This window comes from Ursus arctos, unplaced genomic scaffold (genome assembly GCF_023065955.2).
Source record: "Ursus arctos isolate Adak ecotype North America unplaced genomic scaffold, UrsArc2.0 scaffold_15, whole genome shotgun sequence".
Classification (NCBI taxonomy): Eukaryota; Metazoa; Chordata; class Mammalia; order Carnivora; family Ursidae; genus Ursus; species Ursus arctos.
In genome coordinates this window covers 39,742,425-39,763,082 of record NW_026622819.1, presented here as the reverse complement: position 1 = coordinate 39,763,082, position 20,658 = coordinate 39,742,425, and the positions used below count along the sequence as shown (strand labels likewise).

The following is a 20,658-nucleotide window of genomic DNA, read 5'->3' as shown; positions in this document are numbered from 1 at the left end:
TCATTTATCTTCATGAAAACCCAACAATGTTGGGATGGTTTTGATGCCCATTTTACTGATGAAGAAGCCGAGGCTTGCAGAGGGGGATCACTTGCCAGGGTCATGGAGGAAGGCTACAAACAGATACCCCTCCACCACATGTGGCTGAGGAGGGGAGCTGGCCCAGATGCCTGGTGTCCAAAATGGGTTCTGGGTACTCAGTGCTTCCTTTGAGGACTTCTGATGGGAAATGGGAGGCTGAGGGTGGGGGCCCACGTCCTCACTCTGATCTCCAGAGAAACTAGTGTTTCACAGCCCTGGGAGCCCCAGAACCGCCAGGGGGCCCAGGCAGAGGGGCCTGGCCTCTGCCGGCCACCTGCCCACCTGCACAAGCTGCACACGAAGCACTTGGGGTGGTAGGTGCGGCCCAGGGCAGAGATGACCTCGCCGGTGATGAAGTCCCTGCAGCTGTCGCAGCGGGTGCCGTAGAGCTGCTGGTAGTCTTGGGTGCAGATGTACTCCTGGTTCTTGAAGAAGAAGCCCGACTGAGCCAGGCCGCAGCCGCACACTGCAGGGAGCAAGGAGAGACACAAGGGCAGGCTGAGTCCAGGCAAGGCTGGCATGCAGAGGTTCTCATGGGGGACAAGGCTGGCGTCTGACTTGGTCGTGAGTGCCCCGAAAATGCTGGCATATTGGACCTCGTGGGGCTAGTGTTCCTAAAGTGTGTCCTGAAGACCACGTGCATTGGAATCACCTGCGGGCTCCCTAGGATGCAGGTGGGTGGGCCTGAATCAGACTCCCTGGGCTCGGGGCCCGCGTATTTGCGTTTTAGCAAACACCCCAGCTGGTGCTGATGAGACCACGGATGTTGTACAGTCCTCTCCATCCATGCATGGAAGCTGAGGGCTGCGTGGCTCACACATGCCATCCTGTGATATTCTAAGTCTGATAAGATCATTCAGTTAAAATTTCCCTGGGCACTTCCTCTGCGCATGATTCTGTGCTAGGTGAAGACAATTTAGGACGGCAACGGGATGGATGGTTTGAAGTTTATAATCTGTTCTCACCATAGACATAAAGAGTCGGTCTGTTCCCAGGCAAGAATGATAAAGCACGATCCCTGAACTGTGAAGAACTAACAGTATATGCCAAAAGACGACCTCATAGAGCATACATCATGGGCGATAGGCCATGGGCTGGTGTGGGCAGCAAGTGCTGTGAGTGGGGAGGTAAATGGAGCCATGTCAGTGGGGGAGGGATCATGGTAGGCTTCTTGGAGGAGGTGGCACTTAAGTTGAACTCTGAAGGCAGAAAATGAGCTAAAGCACACAGGCAGGAAGTTGCAAGTGATATTTGTATGGAGGTGGGACTAGGATAGGAGTGGTGTTTTTAGGGAGTGGAGGGCAGTAATACAGGAAAATACTGTTGGAGGGAGGGCCTGAGTCCAGCTTAAGAAGTTTAGGCTTTGTGGAATATTGAGAAGCCATGGATGGTTTTTCTCCCAGTTTTCCAAAAACTTACAAAAATTATTTTGAAACTCTCTGACATAAATAAAAGAAGAGAGAAGGTTATAATGATGTCCGATCACCCAGTTGCAAAAATGACCAATTGCACCAATTGCGTTTGAATAGACAGGCAACACGATGTCATAAGGTCTTACAGGAGATGCTTGTGGACAACATGAAGATGTGTAGGACCCATAATAGAGGCGCAGATGGACGTAATTATAGGTGCCTGAACGACTGAATCACGTGGGACTCCTTACCCCCAAAGGACTTAGAAATGTGGGAAATGAGATTTCCCTCTGAGGGTTAAGTTATGAAATCAACACCTAATGGGAAGGGCAGAAAGAGGCAAAGTTCCTTTCAAGAGATCGAATGGCTCTCAGGGTCACCAGAGCTGCTGAGTGTATTGATCTGGCTAAACAAGGGTGGTCAGCCAAGAAGGGGCTCGCCAGCAATCAAAGGAAGGCCACTGGGGAGTCCATTCCAGCCCTGTGACCAGCCCCCTTGTTTTGAGTCTGCACTCACTAAGTGACTAATAGTTTGACTTTCTGCATAGACCTTTGGGGGAGAAGCAGCCGGTCAGGGCAATGGGAACTAGTACAATGGAGAAAGAAGCTCTTGTGCCCATTAATAAACGGGCACTCTGATTTTATAGCTTGGTTTCTTGAAGCCTTGGTTGGCACGAATCAGCTTTCTCAAGCATGATCAATGGTATGGAAACCAATAAGACGGAGTTCCAAGCCTGTAATCCTGGGGACCTGGCCTGGACTGGGTGATGCTACCCCCCTAAATACTACCTCCTTGAACATAGAGAAAGTTGTAATGCAAAAGCAGCCAGGTCGAAGAGAGGAGGGACTTCCAGGCGCATGGCCGAAGTAGTTCGCAAGTGTGTGTTCACCTTGCAGGCCAGAGGCAGGCTCACGGGGCCAGGATGAGTGAGGAGGGGGGCAGCCCCAGAGGTCACAGCGTTAGGGGGACAGGGCAGCGCAGTGGGAGATGTAATAGTCTGGGAGTTGGACCACCTGGGCTCTGGGTTTGTCACTGCCACTGACTCTCCGGGTGACCATGAACTTGGTCTCTGTTCAAATATACATAAAATGAAGAAGGTGGGTTAAAAAGTGACCTGAGCTTTTCTTCTGACACTGACATGCTATGAGTCCAGGAGAAGAAGTGCTTCCTTCAGGGCTTACCAGGTGCCTACACATTTTAAACCCGGTACCAGGTGGGGCTGGAGGGCCTTGGAGACCAGTGCTGGCCGCAGAGAGGCGGGCGGATTAGTGGAGGTGGAGGTTGGTGGTGGTTGATGGTGGGGGGGGGGGTTCATCTTCTAGCAGGTTTCGTGAAAATTCATCACATCAAACAATGCCTCAAGAGCAGGCCAGGCCAGAGTACAAGGCGTTCTGGGGCATGCAGGTGGCGGATCGATTGACTTCATGGCTGTGGAATTAGTGAGGTCATGGCCTACGACCTCATTGGAAACAGCTCCTGTTTTTTTCCTTCTTTTCTCTCCTTTGTTTCCCCTGCCAGCTCCACCCCCAGAGCCACCTCTCCCAGTGGACAAACCCAGGAGGCCAGAAGAAAACTCGGAACAATCGGTTCCTCCATTTCCCCCAAGGAGCCGAAGGAGGAAGTTTTTGGTAGAAAGGATGTAAAGGTTGATAAGAATCTCAGGGGGTTCCTGGAGATACAGTGGGGAACACGGGGATAGAAGGCAAGTTGGACAGCATGACAGATGTATTTGAGGCTGAGCAGAGCCCTACATCCAAATAACAGGAAAGGCCTTGGAGAGGGTCTACAGTATGGAATTGATGTGGAGTTTAACACACCCAGGGCAGGCGTTATTCTGTGAATCAAAAAAATAAAGTCTACTAACAACAGCAACAAAAAAAGCAGATCATTGGGTTTGACAGTGGGACAGGATAGGAGAAGTTAGAACGGCTTTGAGAAAATTCAGAGTGAATGTTCACTCTTAATATAACGCCCAGAAAGAGACCTTGCCCACAGTCACAGAGTGTTTCAGGGGAAAATGGACCGTGTTGCGGGTCACTGGACTGTGGTCCATGTTTCTATTCTACCACTCAGGTGCTGTGTGGCTTTGAAAAAGTTACCCCACCTCTCTGGAGCTCAGCTGCCTCATTTGTGAAATGAAGGGGCTATGTGGTACCTGAGAACACACCCTGACCCGTGTGGCTGCGAGTCTGTCGTAGGATTCTGTTGATTTTCAACTTTACAAAAGAGACGGAGTTTTATGGGATTTCAAAACCAAAGCGTTAGAAGGGCTCCTGACGGTGATCTAGTTAACATTTAAATGTTTCACTGTGAACTATATTCTACATACAGAAAATGTAGTAAATATACAAATACCGTGTAAAGAAGAGGAATAAAATACGCTCCCAGGTACCCGCTCCCAAGTTTATGAAACTGAACGTTCCCAGTGCCTCGGAAGCCTGTTTGCATCTCCGGAAAGCAGCCCCCCCCCCCCCCCCCCGCTGTCCCTAATCCCGTGTTTGTCATTCCCCTGCTTTTCTTTCTACTTTGACCACCTCTGGTACACCCACAAATAATGCAACGTTGAGCTTTGCCTTTTTTGAACTTTATATTGGTGGAATCCTACCGCATTTGTTCTTCTGCGCTTGCTTCCTGCTTTCAGGGTTATGTTTTTGAGATGCGTCCATGCCGATGCATGCAACCGCGTTTGTCACTTATACTGCTATGCTGTATCCCACTGTCTGGATCACAATCGATCTACTCCACTGTTGCAGGACATTTGAGCTGCTTGCAGTCTTTTTTTTTTCTTTTATGGAAATGCTGCTTTGAACATTCTTATATCCGTGAGGTGAAGCCTCGCCGTTTTCCAAAGAGTTTTTCCCATTTGCATTCCCACCAGCAGTTTCCACGGATCCATATCATCATTGAAAGCCGATAATATATGTAGTCAACATGGTGCCTATAAAACGTCATCTTATTGTGATTTTATTTAATTTATTTAATTTTTAAAAAACACACTCTTTTCTTTTTTTCTTTCTTTCTGTCTTTCTTTCTTTCTTTCTTTCTTTCTTTCTTTCTTTCTTTCTTTCTTTCGAGAGAGGGAGCACACATGGGTGCGCTTGTGCAAGCAGGGTGGGGAGGGTAGGGGGAGAGGGAGGGGGAGAGAGAGAGAATCCCAAGCAGGCTCCATGCCCAGGGTGAGCTCGACGTGGGGCTCGATCTCACGACGATGAGACCATGACCTGAGCTGAAATCAAGAATCAGACGCTCAACCAACTGAGCCACCCAGGCGTCCCATTTTATTGTGATTTAAAATTTCACTTCACCGATTATTAATGAAATTGAGAATCTTCTTATATGTTTATGGGCCATTTGTGTTTCCAGGGTTCATCCACGTGGATGTATTGCTGCAAAATATTCCACCATATTTTATTTATCCATTCATTGGTTGATGGATATTTGAATTGTTTCCAATTTTTGACTTGATGAATAATACTGCTATGAACATTCATGCACACGTTCTTGCGTGGACATACGTTTTTGTTTCTCTTAAGCATACATCTTATGACTTTGAAATTGTTAAGTCATGTGGTAACTACATTGAACTCCTAGAGGAACTGCAAGACTGTTTTCCACAGCAGTTACACACTTTGCATTCCCACCAGCAATGGATGAGGGTTCCAATTTCTCCACATTCTTGCCAACACTTATATTCTGACTTTTTGAATATGGCCGATCTCATGGGTGTGACATGTGTCTTCTTGTGGTTTGAAGCGCATTCTCACATGGCTCATGATGTTGAGCATTTTTTCCATGTGTTTACTGGACATTTGTAGAACTTTTTGGAGAAACCTTTGTTCAGATCCTTTGCCTATTTTTGAAATTGGAGGATTTGTCTTTTTCTTAGTAAGTTGTAAGAATCCGTTTTATAGTTTAGATACAGGTTCTTTACCAGATGTATGTTTTGCAAATTTCCTCTCCCATTCAGTGGGTTGACTTTTTACATTCTTGATATATTTTGAAGCACAGAGAAGTGTTTAATTTTGATGACACCTAATTCATTTATTTTTCTATTTCTTTTTCTTCTGTTGTTTGTGCTTTTGGTGTCATAGCCAAGAAATCTTTGCCTATCTCAAGGTCACAAAGACTTACTCTTATATTTTCTCCTGAGAATTTTATAGTTTTAGCTCTTACATGTAGGTGTTTGACTTATTTTGAGCTAATTTTTGTGTATGGTGTGAGGAAGGAGTCCAACTTCATTTTTTTTTTATATATATATGTATGTCCAGTTTTCCTAGCTCCATTTATTGAAGACTCTTCTTTCCCTATAAAATAGTCTTGGGAGCTTTGTTGACAATTACCTGACCATGAACCTAAGGGTTTGTTTCTGCTCTCTCAATTCTATTGATTTACATGTCTATCCATGTCCTAGTACCACACTGTCTTATCTATTGTAGCTTTGGAGTAAGTTTTGAAAGTGGGAAGTTTGAGTCCTCCAGCTTTGTTCTTCTTTTTTGGGATTGCTTGGGCTATTCTATGGCTCCTGCAATTCCATATTAATCTCATAATCAGCTTGTCAATTTCTTCAAGGAAGCCAGCTGGGAGTTTTATGGGGATTGCATTTGCTAAGAATGGAATAGTGTCCTGCCCCAAATTTGTATTTTGAAGCTCTAACCCCCAGTGTGATGGTATTTGGGTAGGGGGCCTTCAGGAGATAATTAAGTTTAGATAAGGTTACAAGGGTGGGACCCTCATTATGAGATTAGTGCCCTTTTTAGAAGAGACACCAGCCAGCTTGCCATGTCTCTCTCACTCTCTCTGACATGTGAGAACACAGTGAGAAGATGGCTATCTGCAAGTCAAGAAGGGAGCTCTCACCAGAACCCAAACATGTTGGCACTCTGATCTTGGACTTCTGGCCTCTGGAACTGTGACAAAATAAATTTCTGTTGTTTAAGACACTCAATCTACAATATTTTATTGTGGAAGCCTGGGCTGAGTAAGATAGCATCACATCTGCAGATCAGTCTGAAGAATACTGCCATCTTAACAATGTTAAGACTTTTGATCCACGAACATGAGATTTCTTTTCATTTATTTAGATCTTCTTTAATATTTTGTAATCTTCAGAGTATAAATTTTACATTTGTTAAATTTACTCCTATGTATTTTATTTTTGATGCTATTGTAAATGGAATCGTTTCTTAATTTTATTTTCAGATTGTTCATTGTCAGTGTATAGACATTCAATTGATTTTGGTATATTGCTCTTTCACCCTGAAGCCCTGATGAACTTATTTGTTATTTTTAAGTTTTTTAGTGCATTCCTTAGGATTTGCTATATATAAGATCATGTCGTGCAGATAGAAATAATCTTACTTTTACTTTTTCAATCTAGATGCTTTTTATTTCATTTTCTTGCGTAACTGACCCAATAGGAACCTGCAATACAGTTTTGAATGAAAGTAGTAAGAGCAAACATCCTTTTGCTACTTTTGACTTTATAGGCAGGCAGGCAGGCAGGCAGGCAGGCAGTCTTTCACCATTAAGTATGATGTTTGCTATAGGTTTGCCTTTGTTCTTGAAAAATACCTTTGCTGAATACATAATCCAAAATTTACAGTTATTTCTTTCAGTACATACAGGAATTATTCCACTGGTCTCTGGCTTCCTTGTTACTACTAACATGTCAGCGGTCAGTCTATTTACCATGCACAGGCAGATGATCTGTTTCTTCTCTCTGGCTATTCTTAGAATTGTCTTTTGTCTTTGGTGATTATCATTCTGATGATGTATGTAGGTGGATTTCTTTTGTATTTTTCTATTGGGATTTATTAAGTTTCTAGATCCAAAGATTTGTGTCTTTGAACAATTCTAGAACGTTCACAGCTGTCATGTCTCCAAATATTGTCCTCCCACTCATGTATTCGATTACATATCTCTAGAACTCTGATTGAATATATGTCAAAACTTTCCACTATTTTCTCCATGCGTAAACTTCTCTTTTATTTTTACCACCTTCTTATATTTCTGGACTACATGTATATACCTTTTTTCTTGGCTAAATCCTACAGTAATTCTCTCTTCAGCAACATCTAATCTGCTCTATAATCCATACACTGACTTTTAAATTTCAAATATTGTGTATTTTAATTTCTAAGGTTTGTTTCTTTTTCAAATCTGCTGTGCTATTTGTTATAGTGCGTTGTTTCTCACTCTTTATTTTAAATGGCTCTTCTTACCTATTTAAATGTATTGTATGTAGTCATTATATAATGTCAGAAAATACCAATGTATGAAGTCTCTGAGGTTCTGATTCTCCTCTTCACTGTTTCTGTTGGCTCTCCCTCCATTATGATTTGTGCATTTTTGACTGCGAGTTACTCATTTTGCTAATTATGTTACCTGTGGGAGTTCTTTGAGGTCTGGGGTAAAGCTGAGTTCCTCCAAAGAGGAATATCGCTTGTTTCTGCCATTTGCCAAGTGTGGAACGACTTTCTTTTAAATTCTGTTTCACTTCTTGAAAATTTATGCCAAATATACGGCATGAATATAGAACACGAATCCACGTTAAGGGTGGGTTATAGGTAGACATTTTGATACAAGTTTTATTCTCCTCTGCCCAGTGCCAAAGTTGGTACAGACAAATTTCATTGCTGTCTCCTTCTCCAGTTTATTTCTCATCCATCCATACTTTGAAAGTAAGATTATCATAGGGGAAAATCTCAGCTTTACTCAGAGGTCTCCAATTAGATTCCTACTTAGACCGGGCTCTCGCCTCCCTTCCTATGTCTCCACGATCGCTACAGCCATCAAGACAAAAGCTCGAGGTCTCCGAGGTTTAGTATAAACCATCAGGACTAACTCTGGCATTGGCAGGCACACGAGGATTTCTGCCTTTATTTTTGTTTTTCACCTCGGCTCATTCTTTCATGTCATGTCAGCACAGTAGTGCATGGTAAAAGAATTGTAAGAAAAATTCATAGAGATTTTAACTTTTTCAAACGAGGCTATGTAGGATCACTATAACTGGTTACTGCTGGAAACAAAAATTCTCTCATTTATTTCACTTCTAAGCAAGTTGGCATTGAAAATAGTCAGAAAAGTAAATCTATTTTTTTTCCCTTAAAATCTCCACGGAAAGATATTCTACAACTTCCCTGTGGTTGATGGTCAAAATGGCCAAGTCCTTCCTTTCTCTGCATTTGCACCCTTGCCATCTGCAAATCCTCCCACCAAAGGCAAAGTTTATTTTTCTATGATCTGGAACCTGGGTTGGCCACTTGACTCATTTGGGCCAATGGGACGTTAGCAAGGATGACATAAACTGAGGCTTAAAAACGTCTTGCTTTTTGAAGCTTGCTCTCTTGCTGTACTTGAGACCATCATGTAAATGAATCCAAGCCAGGCTGCTGGAGGATGAGAAGCCATATGCAGGCACTCGGCTCGACAGCCTGCCAACCACTGGCAGCTGGGCCACCGAGAGCAGCACGATGAGGCGAGTGGAGACAAGGAGAGCCAGCTCAGACTGGGAGAACTGCCCGGCCAACCCAGAGAATCACAAGCTAAATACAAAAGTTATTTTAAACTATTAAATTTTGGTCTAACAAAAGGTAATGAATATACTTTCTTAAGAATGCAATTGCAAAGCCGTAGCTCAAAACTCCTTCGAACAATTTTATTGTTTTTACGCTTTGTCCTGCCCTAACTTGTAGGGATGTAAAAATTGTCACTCGCCAAGACACTTTTGCAGGTCAGCTCACACTAAAGGGGTTTGCCAAGTCTCAATATAGAATTTAAATCACATCAATTAAAATATATTCCATATACGCTTCCATTAAAAAATTAGGGAATATGACTACGTAATTTATTTGCTCAGTGCAGAGTCTAGTGAGATCCTGAGGAAGAAATCCAGAATTTTTCCCAGTGGCAGGGGAAGTCAATCTCAGACACACGAGACTGAGGCAGGAAGCAGTTACTAAAATGAAAACATCTGAGGTTTTAATGGACCTTAAATTCAATATACGTCAATGCCATGGAGTGGCTCCTCGGGAGGTCAGTTCAACACCGATCATATTAATGGAAATGGTGCCCACGCCGTATTTGGCAGACCTTGAGAACCGTGGTCTGTTCTGGACACTATGCTTCAAGAATGATAGTGACAAACCAGCATGGATCAAGGAAGAAGACTCCAAGATGATACAAGTTGGAATCCTTTCAGGTGAGGCTCAAGGTAAGGACCTACAGTGTAATCAGGCCTGGGGAGACCTGGCTGCAAGGTGCGGACGGCAGCCGCAGGGAACAGCATGCATGAAGTATTCATCAAACCTCATGAGAACAAAGCTAGAACCAACAGGGCGAAGTTACTGGTTTGGGGGTCAAGCATTTCCTAACCCCATCCAACCTCGGAATGGCTGCTCTGTGGAACAGAAGGTCTGGACGAGGAGTTCAAGAAGTGGAGGCTGGAGAGGCATATGTCAGGGACCATGCGGGAGGGAGGGCAGCCCAGCTTGGGCCAGAAGTCTCCCTGGGCTCTTTCAGCGGAGTCCTTCTTTCTTCCTGCTGTTAGCTATCCTGCTTCTTTAAGAGTCCAGAGATAACTCAACATCCATCTGCTCCCAAGTTACAGACCTTAGTGAAGTCATAATGTACCTTCTCCCTTGTTAAACTTAAGCTTTGAGGACTGCCACACGGTCATAGAATAGGTGCTCATCTCAGAGCCACGCTCTTCCATTCATTCTCAAATTGGTTTATAGGCACAAGACAAGAGTCTTTCCAGATGTGTAGGCTAAGCTTGCAGGGTTGCTTTTTTCCTTCTGGGTCAGCGCTACCATGCTGAGGTCACCAGGTGCCCTCCTTCCCCCACGACCGACTCTTCCCTCCCTCTTCACTCTAAACTGCCTAAGGGAGAGTTCTCATAAAGGCTCAAGGAAAGTTTCTTTAGGCTTGGAGAGGTATCTCGACTGCCTGTGTTTCTTCTGCCTGCCCCTGTGGCACGTCCTGGGGGTGAAACCAGGGCCTGCGATCTGACCAGGGAGTTGGGGGTCCGGGCCTCCTACCTTGACAGGTGAAGCATCTGATGTGGAAATGGTTATTGTGGACACGGACCACTTCCCCTTTGCAGGTGTCTCCACATCGGTAGCACTGGATGACGCTGGAGCTGCCTCGGGGATTGTAAGGATTCTGCTGATAAGGAACTGTAGAAAGAAACAAAGAGATCACTATCCAGAAGGCCTTTCCTCTTCACAAACTCTGCTGTAAGACAGTATCACGCTCCTAACCAGGAGAAAAAGCAGAAAGCGTGCAAGTCATTAACCAAGTACCTTGAATACATTCCCAGGCTGCATATGCCAGGTAAGACATCACTGAGACGTGAGTCTACAAATCCCCCGAAGCAGGCAGACACTTACGAGTGAGCGTCATCTTTCCTCACCACAATAGAGGCCAAATTCAAGGAAGAAGAAAAGTAAAAGAAGAAGTAGAGTATTTCAAGGTAAATGATCCAGAAATACTATTTCTTGGGTGACTTCTGGATCAAAACCAGGTCCCAAACTTCTCAGGGAGAATTTGGTTCTTGCAGTTGACATGGGTCTCAAAGAAATGGGAGACTGGCCCTGCCTCCAACTGGCTTTGAGCAAAGCAAGTGACATCCCCTCTCTGGGCCTCTAGTTTTGACATCTATAAAATGAGGGTGGTTGATGGTAGCACAGGCTTTGTACAAAAGAGGCATAAAGGGAAGGCACTTTAGTTGGAAGGAGGTTGGTGAGGGGACGCATCTTAAACCTGCCTTTGAATGGCACTTTCCATAGCACTGAGAAAATGTTAAAAGCATATAATTAAAAAAAAATCTGGTAGAGATTATGAAGGGGCTGAAGTCAATGGAGGTTGGGCATTTGACGATACTATAGAGCTCTCCTAGCCTGTAGGTCTATTATTCTCTTGCCCAGACTTTCTCACGACTACTTTTCCAGATCTCCTGTCCCTGAGAGATACTTTGCTTGACCACTCTAAAATCTGGTCATCTGGTATTTAATAATAGTAGCTACCTGCTAAGAATTAAAAAAAAACCTGAGGGTTGGAAGGGATATCGACAGCTGTCTGGTCCAACCTCATTGTGTATAAGCTACTGGGATAACTGTGCCAGTGAGGAACCAAATCTTCTCTCTCGTAAGAAGCCCCTAGGGGGATCGGGAGAGAACTCCTCAATTCCTCAATTCTCAAAGTTGAAGCAACAGTCCAAAATCTTTTGCTCATACCCTATTAGGAGAAGGCTCACTCTTGTCCTGGCTATAAAGATGACCACCTGATTGGAGGGGAATCGATGCCTACCATTTAGACACGTAGGCTTACTGCCTAAATTTTGAATAAGCATATTACAAATTAATCTGGACTCACATGAACCTTCAACTGCAAAGGAACTTAGAGAATACTCAATTCAGGGCTTCTTGACCTAGTGTGTGAGTTGTTAATGGCTGTTCACTGAAATTTGAATCTTTTATTCTAGGCACAATGAAGGATGGCACATGATGTCTTGCTTGGCAAGGAAATGTGAATGGAAATTGTGTGTCTCACTTTCAACTGGAGACAGTTTGTGATCTGCCATATTGCCCTTTCCATAACGCAGCAACCAGCGATAGCCCAGATGGTGTGCAGGATGCATCAGCTTGGTGCCCTGATGGAGTCCTGGAGCGCAGCTCCAAGGCTAGCCCAGGACGAACATCTATGGTGAGCAAGGAGGAATTTTTGTTGTCATGGCCTTATTACTGCAGCATATCCTGATGGATACACCTGGGATCCGATATTTCTAATTAAATATAAAATTTGGTGTTATGTACATTATCCTACAGCTCTCTTCAGATTCTCAAAGATGGCCTCCATAACTGATCTCAGCTGCCTTCCTCCTTTTAAAGTCAAGTAACGGAAAAGCATGACTTCCTTTTTTTTTTTTTTTTTTAAATAAGATCTTATTTATTTGAGAGAGACAGCGATAGAGAGAGATTGAGAGAATGAGTGGGGGGGGGGGGTAGAGGGAGAAGCAGACTCCCTGCAGAGCAGGGATCCCAATGCAGAACTCGATCCCAGGACCCTGAGATCATGACCTGAGCTGAAGGCAGACGCTTAACTGACTGGGCCACCCAGGTGCCATGGACTTTCAATTATCTTCCACTTACTGGTCTCCTGAATCACCAGTGCACTGTAGGGCAAAAAGCTGGTTACTGAGCCCTGAAAGTGTTGCGTCTGACAACTTCGCTGTCTGAGGCGAGAGAATAACACCGTTCTGACAATCTTTGTCTCGAGGAGTCCCTGCCCCTTATTCAACTTTTCTCCTGTCTTAAATTTAAGACAAAATTTAAGTGAGTTAGCTAGTTAACGAAATCATTTAATTAACTCACTGAATGGGTTAATACACGTAAAGCATTTCGAAAAGTGCATGAAATGTTCCACAAATGCTCACTGGTACCATCATCATCACACCCGCCCCACAGCTTGGAGCAATCCTTCCCCAACCCCAGAATGTCCATAACCATTCATCCCATCTCCTCTTCTGTCTCTGATTCGTGTTCACCATCCCTGGAAAATATCTCACTCTTCCCTCGCCCACCATTCGGTGAGAAGAGTGTAGATCCCGTTTATCAGAGTGGTGTAGTAATCCATGATTGTGGAGGGAGACAAAGCTGTCAGTCTGAAAGTCAAGTAGGTACTAACAGGATAATCATCACCAACAGTGATGAGAAGTCTCAAAAGAATCCAAAAGTCCATCTGGAATCGCTGCACGAATTCTCATTTACCTCTTCTAATGTAACCCGCCCTAGTGCTCAAGAACCAGCTTCCAAGATCAATCAGAGTTTCCCCTGATTTGATTTTCTGGGGAAATTGATTTGTGAACATGGCCTTCAGTCAAGACTCAGTCTTTGCACCACTCAGATAAAAAGGTGTAAAAATCCAAGTGAGGGGATAGATTAGGAAAGTGGGTTTTCTGGGGGCAGAGTTAGGGATGGGCCCCCCTGCTTCCCTCAGGCTGAGGGTGCTGCTCCGGTGCTGCTGACCGTGGCTGGAAACCCACAAATGTCTGATGTTTGTAAATAATCCCATAAATAGAAATGCAGGCATCGTTCGCGTGAGTTCTTCCAGATTGCTGATGTAAACTGTGATTATAAAAGGGCAGCAGTGTAGCAAGATTTGAGCTTACAGATGTGCGGAGACCTTTCCTTATCTAGATAGTGCCAACAGGAACTCTAGGGGTCAAGGGAAGCTAGGCTGAGATATGCCATATCTGCTCTTGCCCTGTAAGCCTCCTCATTTCCAACAAGATTCTGTATCCTTGAGTAACTAAGTCAACGACATAAGCAAACCACACTCTGTGTATGTAGGTGTGTGTGGAAGGTGCTATGTCTTCCCACCAATCTCTAAACACCCCCCCAAACATTGAAATTTTATTGTTGATTTTCTGCTGGTTATTTTTTCTACGAATTTTTATCTCAGAAAGTACTAGAAACCAGTCACATGATTTACAACATTTGTCTTATGTACAAAATGTCTTTCGAATTTCAAATTGACTTGTACTTGAATTCTGAACTGCCTATCCTTGACGGCAACATTTTACAGCAGCCATGAGCCTCAAAGGATGTTAGCTCTGCTGACTTGTGAAATAATCCATAAAGTTACCAAGTTTAGAGACCTGGATCATGTGATACGTTTCTAAAATGCATGCAGGGAAACTCTGGCTTCTGTTTAAATGCTATTTGGCCAGTAAAGGGCGCCTAAGAGAGACATTCCCAGGTCCTAGTCTGTAAGGGAATGCCGTCCAATAGATTCCTGAGTCTAGAAATGTTCTATATTTACACTGGCCAATATAATAATTGCTAGCCCTAGGTGGCTGTTGGGCACTTGAAATAGGGCTAGCGTGACTGAGGTACTGAATTTTTAATTTTATCTCATTTTAATTAATATAAATTTACATTTAAATAGCCACGTGTGCCTAGTGGTACCATTATTGGACGTTACAACTTTATAAATCCACAAACGGAACACCAGGCATTGAGATTGGGGGAGCGAGAAATTAAGTCTGGTTGAATCCTATTTATATAAAAATAACATGTACAAATTAATTCAGGAATACCACCTCAGACTTAAATTATCCCTTTTCATCTTGAAGAGTTTTAAAGTCGTGCTCAAAAGCAGTTTGCAATAGGAACTCCCGTACTGCGAGACTGAACCACCTTAATTTTTCCAAGAATGGAAGCAAAGAAGTCAGTTGGCAGTGGCTGTCAGTATACTTTTTTAAGACAGAAAATCAGCTGGTCAGTGCCGCTGAGATGAAAAATGGAGGGTCTGAAATAGACACACGGCAGATCTTCAGTTCTATGGGAAGATACAACTTAATTCCACGACTACATTTGCAAGGAAAGCTCTTCCCAAAGGTGACACAGAGCATTTAAAAGGGTTGGAGCACAACAGCAAATCCGAGGGGTGGGGTGGCTGGCCTCCCGGTAGGTGAAAACGAACATGCGAGTCCAATGAGCAAGAAATAAGTTCAACACCCAATTCCTCCCCCTGCTTCTCTCCCTCCCTCCCTCCGGCTGGCTGGTGTTCCTGTCTCGGGAGTTTCTCAACGACAAGGCCCGGTGGCCTGGGTTCCAGTTCCCTCTCTGCTGTTACCTGGTATTACGGTCTTGAGCACATCCTCCCTCCGCAGTCACTGAGGAGACTGGACAAAATGATTTACAAAAATCCCCCCCCCCCAATTCAAAGCGGGTCCTGGCTCTGTGTGACCTTTTCTGTGCCTCTTCTTCCCTCCACACTCTTCCCTTCTCTGCACGAACTGGTCTCCCTCTTAAACGGACCAGTGCTGTCATTAGATGAGTCTCCTTTCAAAGCAGAGAGTGGCAGGCTTCCCCTCTCACAGACAACATGACCTGAGTTGTGTTCTCCTTACCGATGTGGCACCTGCACCGTTGGTCCTTCCTCCCCTGAGGGTGGCCTGACCTTGGAGAAAAAGAGGTCCCTCCATTCTCATCGAGTCCTCTTTAAAACGTCCTACGAAGGTAGACGCACCTGTGCTATCCTGGGGTATAATTAAAAGTGACAGAGCTGACTTGAAGACAGCACAACAGCTGTGAAAAATGGCTGGAAGTGTCATAAAAACAGTGGAGCTTCTGCTGGAACAGTGAAACATCAAGCAGAGAGAATCAACCAGTTCCAAAATGAGCTTGCCACTGCCCCGGGCCCCGGGGAGCGGCCGGGGCTGCCGCAGCTGTCACACATCGGCTCCTCACGGCTTCATTAGGGCCCAAAGTACCCCGAGTGTGTTCACAGGTATTTCCTAAGTACCGAGGAGGAGACCTGACTGTGGATCCAGGCATTTCATGGGTAGAGAGCAGTGTGCCTGACAAGTTAGGTGGGGTCTGTATAGAGGAGTCTCTGGTCGTTTACCATGTGACCTTGAGTTCGGTGTTGGAGTTGAATTGGGGCCTGTACCCCTGATCCCGTCTCCTGGGCAAGACAGCAGTGACATGGGATCCCTGCGCTGAGAGGCACAAGGCACAGGGGTTCAGGGTGTGGGTGCTGGAGTCAGGAGGGCTGAGTTTGTATTCTAGCTCTGCTGCCTGCCGGCTGTGTGACCTTGAACAAGTGAAGGGCACGATGACACCTGGAACCACTCAGGTCATCTGTTAGTATTAAATCACTTAAGTTATATAAAAGCATTTAGGACACTGCTTGGGCTTAATAAATATAAGCAATAATGAATATTAAAGGATCTCTAAAGTCACGCACCCCCATCTCCAAATCAATGTAAGAATTTGTTCTAAATTGCCCCCTGCCACTTGCCCCTGACTTTGGCTCAAATGTTGTCAAATCCATTTTGGGACCAGTCCAACTTGGGCAAAGGTTTTCTGGTTTTCCCTCCCTGTTGCCGCTCAGGAAGAGAAGCTCCGGCTGCAGCCTGTTCACCACCTTAAAGCAACCTCTGCTTTCTCCCCCCTCTCTGAGCTTTCTGTTTATGGGTTTCTGTGGGCTGCAGAGGTGGGTGGCTGACACGCTTTGGATGTATCCTGCAGAGGAATGTGTGAATTGGGTGTTTCCTGTTGTGGGAAACAGAGGCTATGATCTATGTTTTCCTGGGGCGGTGTATTTTGGGCACATCTGCTGTTTCTAGGGGGATGTGTCGGCGTGTCAGTTGTGTGTGCATACTTAGAATAGGTGAGTGATTTGTTTTCTGAAAACTCTGCCAGGGAGACCGTGAGAGCTGCTTTTGTAACCCCTAAGGGCCCCACGTGTGTCATCTCATTGTGTCATTACATCTGTGTTCATCATGCGAATCCCTGGAACCCATCAGAGCTCCCTGGACTGGGAGGGTACCTAATACAGAGATTGTGAGCCTCTCGAGGGCAGGGACCACATGTGCCCTGTCTGCCTCTGCACCGTCGTGCCAGGTCTGTAAGTGCTCCACGAGTACTCGATGGATGAATACGAGAATGAATGAGATGAGTCCCCTGGTTTCACTTAGCAAATGAGAAGGCTGAGGCCCAGAGGGAGAGGGAGAGAACTTAGGCTTGCCCGCGTCAGTGTCTGAGGGTGTGTGTTGTAGGATAATAGGATAAAGGAGTGACCTGCAGCGTGGCCCACGGGTCACAGAAAGATGGGGGAGAGACTTCACCCAAGAACACATTTCCATAAATCTGGAGTCATGCTGAGGCTTAGCATTAGCCTAGGTGGCCTGGGGTGGGGGGAGGGGTGGTCAGCGGTCCAAGATGAAGAAGCATAAGGAGGCAGCTCGGAATGAAGCCACGCATGTAGAAATAGCAGGGGGAAATGCCCAAGGAAAGGCCTGGAAGGATAAGAGATAGCATTTGCAGAGTGGTTACTGTCAGGAACTGGGCTCAGCAATGTACATATGCCATCTCACGGAGTTCTCATCATTCAGGAGGGGGTGATATTATTATCCCTATTTTACAGATGGGGAAACTGAGGCCCAAAGAACTGAGGTCACTTGCCCAGGGCCATACCATTAGTAAATGGCAAAAGGAGGACCTGAACCTAGGCAGCTCTCACCACGAAGTTCTGCTGCCTGCCACGCAAAAGTGCCAAGAGAGGTTCCCTCTGGGGAGGGGGTGGCCTTGGGGGAGGCTACCAGGGGTTTCTGATTATTCCCCCCACAGTAATCATCCATCCATTAGCCGGCTGATTTAAAAGACACGTACATGAATTTCACACAGATTGAAGAATAATGTTTGCAGGGTACAGACCAGGAAACCGGGCACAGTAATTGCGCATTTGTGGCCGAGGATGAGGGTGAAGAAGCCGTGATGGCTGTCCCCGGGCTAGGGGATGGCCACCTGCACGGCCTGACAGGTGTGCGCGGGGGGCTCCGCAGGGGCTGGTGGCTGTCGCAGGGCAGAGGCAGGAGCGCCCTGGGAATCCCCGGGTCCCTGCCCAGATAGCCCGGCCTGGCCACACGTGCCCGTGGCAGCAGGTCAGTAACGTCAGGAACACAGTCAGTCCCCCCGAGACGCTGCTGTATACACCTCGCCGCCACAGACGCTCCCCCCAGCCTCTCTCTGCCAGGCCGGGCAGCACGCTGCACCGTCATGAGTGTAGCTGGCAACACGGCTCGCACCGCCTTCTTCTGAAGCACGCTGTCAGGACATGTGTCTGAACGGCACGCTCTTGGCCAGACAGACGGCTCTTGCCTGACAGCCAGGGCTGCGCGACGGCTCCAGTAGACAGACCTGCTAGGCCCACCTGGGCCCTTAGCATGACGGGGGCCGGGCGAGGAGGCCTGACCTGCAGCCCACCACTGGTTGGGGAAGTCACTCGCTAAAATGGAAACTGTGTATTTGTTACGGATTCGGTAAATTCAGAAAGCTGGTCCAGATACGAAGTCAGAGAATTAACTTTCCACCTATTTCTATGTGAATCTTATGATTGTAAAAAAAAAAAAAAGAAGAAGAAAAAAGTCCCGTCTATTTCTGATTGAATTCAATAAAACACTTTAAGATTAAAAAAGAAAAAAACCAAAAAGCCCTCAGTTCTCATCAGTCAGCGTGGTTCCTATTTCAAGATAAGCAGAAACTAAGTTGCAGCCAGTGTGTACCCCCCATCCTGCTTTTCACTGGGGGTCTGGTCCAGGGCTCAGCCCAGCAGGGCCGCACGGGCCTCTTTTCTAAGGACTCAAATAGATCTGTGTTCTCATTTCTTTCCCTGAGATTCTCCTCCCCACCTCTGGGCCAGGGAATCATTTTTGTTAGCTGGGGGTAAAGGAGCCCTTTCTGCCCTCTCTAATTTACACTCTCTCTAGAATATTTAGCTTTGTAATGGATCCTTCCTGTTCTGAGGGCACAGACTTGAAACTCAAAAGCCAGGAAAAGACCTCTTTTGTCTCTGCCGTCTGCTGCCCCTCCTGGCCCTGAGGCCTCCTTCCCTGAATAGAGGGGGAAGGAGCAAGACGCGTGGCTGAAGGAAATACCAGTTAATATTTCAAGAAGACCATCTTGCTACGCTGGGGCATGGGGTTTTAAAAATCTGATCTAATAAAAATCTGATCTAGAGAGCTGGGTACGAACGGCTGAGGGTTAGTTGAGACCTAATGGAGAAGGGGAAAATGCCTAGCGTGTCTGGCATTTTTTGGGGTGCCTCCTATCTATCCACACCAAGTCCCTTGTCACTGCTGACTCTGTTCCTCACTACCTTTACCAAGCCCCCATTCAGGGACACTGAGCGGCTGTAAGAAGAGCCAAACGCTAACATGAATTGGGCAATTACTTTGTGCCAGGCCTCTTGCTAAGGGCTTCATACCTGCCATCTCATTGAATTCTCTCAGCTCCAGGAGACACAGACCATAGGATCCCTCTTTTATCTACAGGCAATCTGAGGCACAGAGAGGTTCATTAATTTGCCTGAAGTCACACCCCATGTAAATGTTGGAGCTAGGGTTCAGACAGGCACTGTAGATCTAGAAGAGGCTTGATTTTCTCTCCCAGCAGGCATTCCCACCCAGGCTTCCTTCTGCCCAGTGTATCCCAAGGGAAGGAAGGGGATCTGCCCAAGCATCGCCCGCAGGCAGCACGGGGCTGCCTTGCACTGCAGCCTTGAGGCACCCTTTCCAGCATCTCTACAGCTTATCTGAAAATACAATTTGGGTTTCGTCTGAGGTCCTGGAAGCCATGTTGGAAGTAGAGGAACTCCAGGAAGCCAGCGATTGTCTTCGTGCTCTGAGTGACTCAGTCCCTTGGCCTCTGAGCCAGAGGTCTGAATACTTCTACAATGTTTGCTTCCTGAGGCTGGCAGGCCATCAGGCTCTGAGATACTGCTGAGAAGTGCAAGAAACATCAGCTGTCACCCAGGCTCCCCTTGACTTATGGGTTTTAACATCAGAGCAGAAGGCATATATAGAAAACATCTAGTCGAGAGGTTTCTTTTTCTTTTTCCTTTCTGTGTGTGTGGTTTTTTTTTTTTTTTAAGCTTCAGACACTTCCTTGAAATGATGCAATGGCCTCCAGGTTGTACTAATTCCATTGTAAACCATGCGTGGAATGCAAACATCCGGTGACCTGGCAGCCATTCGGGGACATCCCCTAGACCTGGGGCTGCTTGTGCTGCATGCGGCTCCCAGACAAGCTTTACCTGGGAAGCTTGGTGTTTGTTTCTAAATCCTTCCAGATCACCATGGTTCCTATCTCTTCCTTTTTGCCCCTCCCCTGGCCAACTTCTCTCCCACACTGCCAGGCACTTGAAGGCACTGGCGTTGTGGTCCCCGCCTGGCCCACGGAGCTTCTGTAATTGAAGAGGTGTAGGGCCTGACATGGACCTCCTTAGGACTCCCCCTCTCTCCAAGCTGGCCCCCAGGGCACCCTCTGCTCCAGCTCAGCCACTTTCACACCTTGACAGATGCAGCCCTGAGGCTCAGAGAGGGGAGAAATCTGCTCAGCGCCCCCCCCCCCCCCCATGCTGGCCACGCACAGGACCAGCAGGGAAATGCTCTTGCTTCAGCTCAGGATGGTTTCCCTGAGATGAGGCCAAAATGAGGTACAAGTGACACAAGTTGGGGAATTCTCAAAGCTGTTCTAAGCAGCCTCAGTGCTTGGAGGGCAGAGGTCCCCCAGGGCCCCCCTTTGGTGTCCAAAGTGCTTGTCCCATGGCTCCAAGTTCTATAGGGCTCTCTTGGATGACCTTTGCCACCACCCAT

The 20,658-nt window shown here is 46.2% G+C and overlaps 1 protein-coding gene across 4 annotated transcripts in view; it reads right to left on the bottom strand.

The window, feature by feature from the left end:
- The window catches only part of ABLIM3 (actin binding LIM protein family member 3), a 107,317-nt gene that overhangs the window by 59,557 nt on the left and 27,102 nt on the right, over positions 1–20,658 (bottom strand). For all 4 annotated transcript variants that reach the window (XR_008959214.1, XR_008959215.1, XM_026510726.4 and 1 more), the window contains exons 3-4: positions 10,532–10,669; positions 364–547 (exon numbers count right to left, since the gene is read on the bottom strand). Coding sequence is in view for 2 of the 4 variants with exons in the window: in XM_026510726.4 (XP_026366511.1) it covers positions 364–547; positions 10,532–10,669 (322 nt within the window). In the remaining 2 variants the exon portion in view is untranslated. The remainder of the gene's footprint in view (positions 1–363; positions 548–10,531; positions 10,670–20,658) is intronic.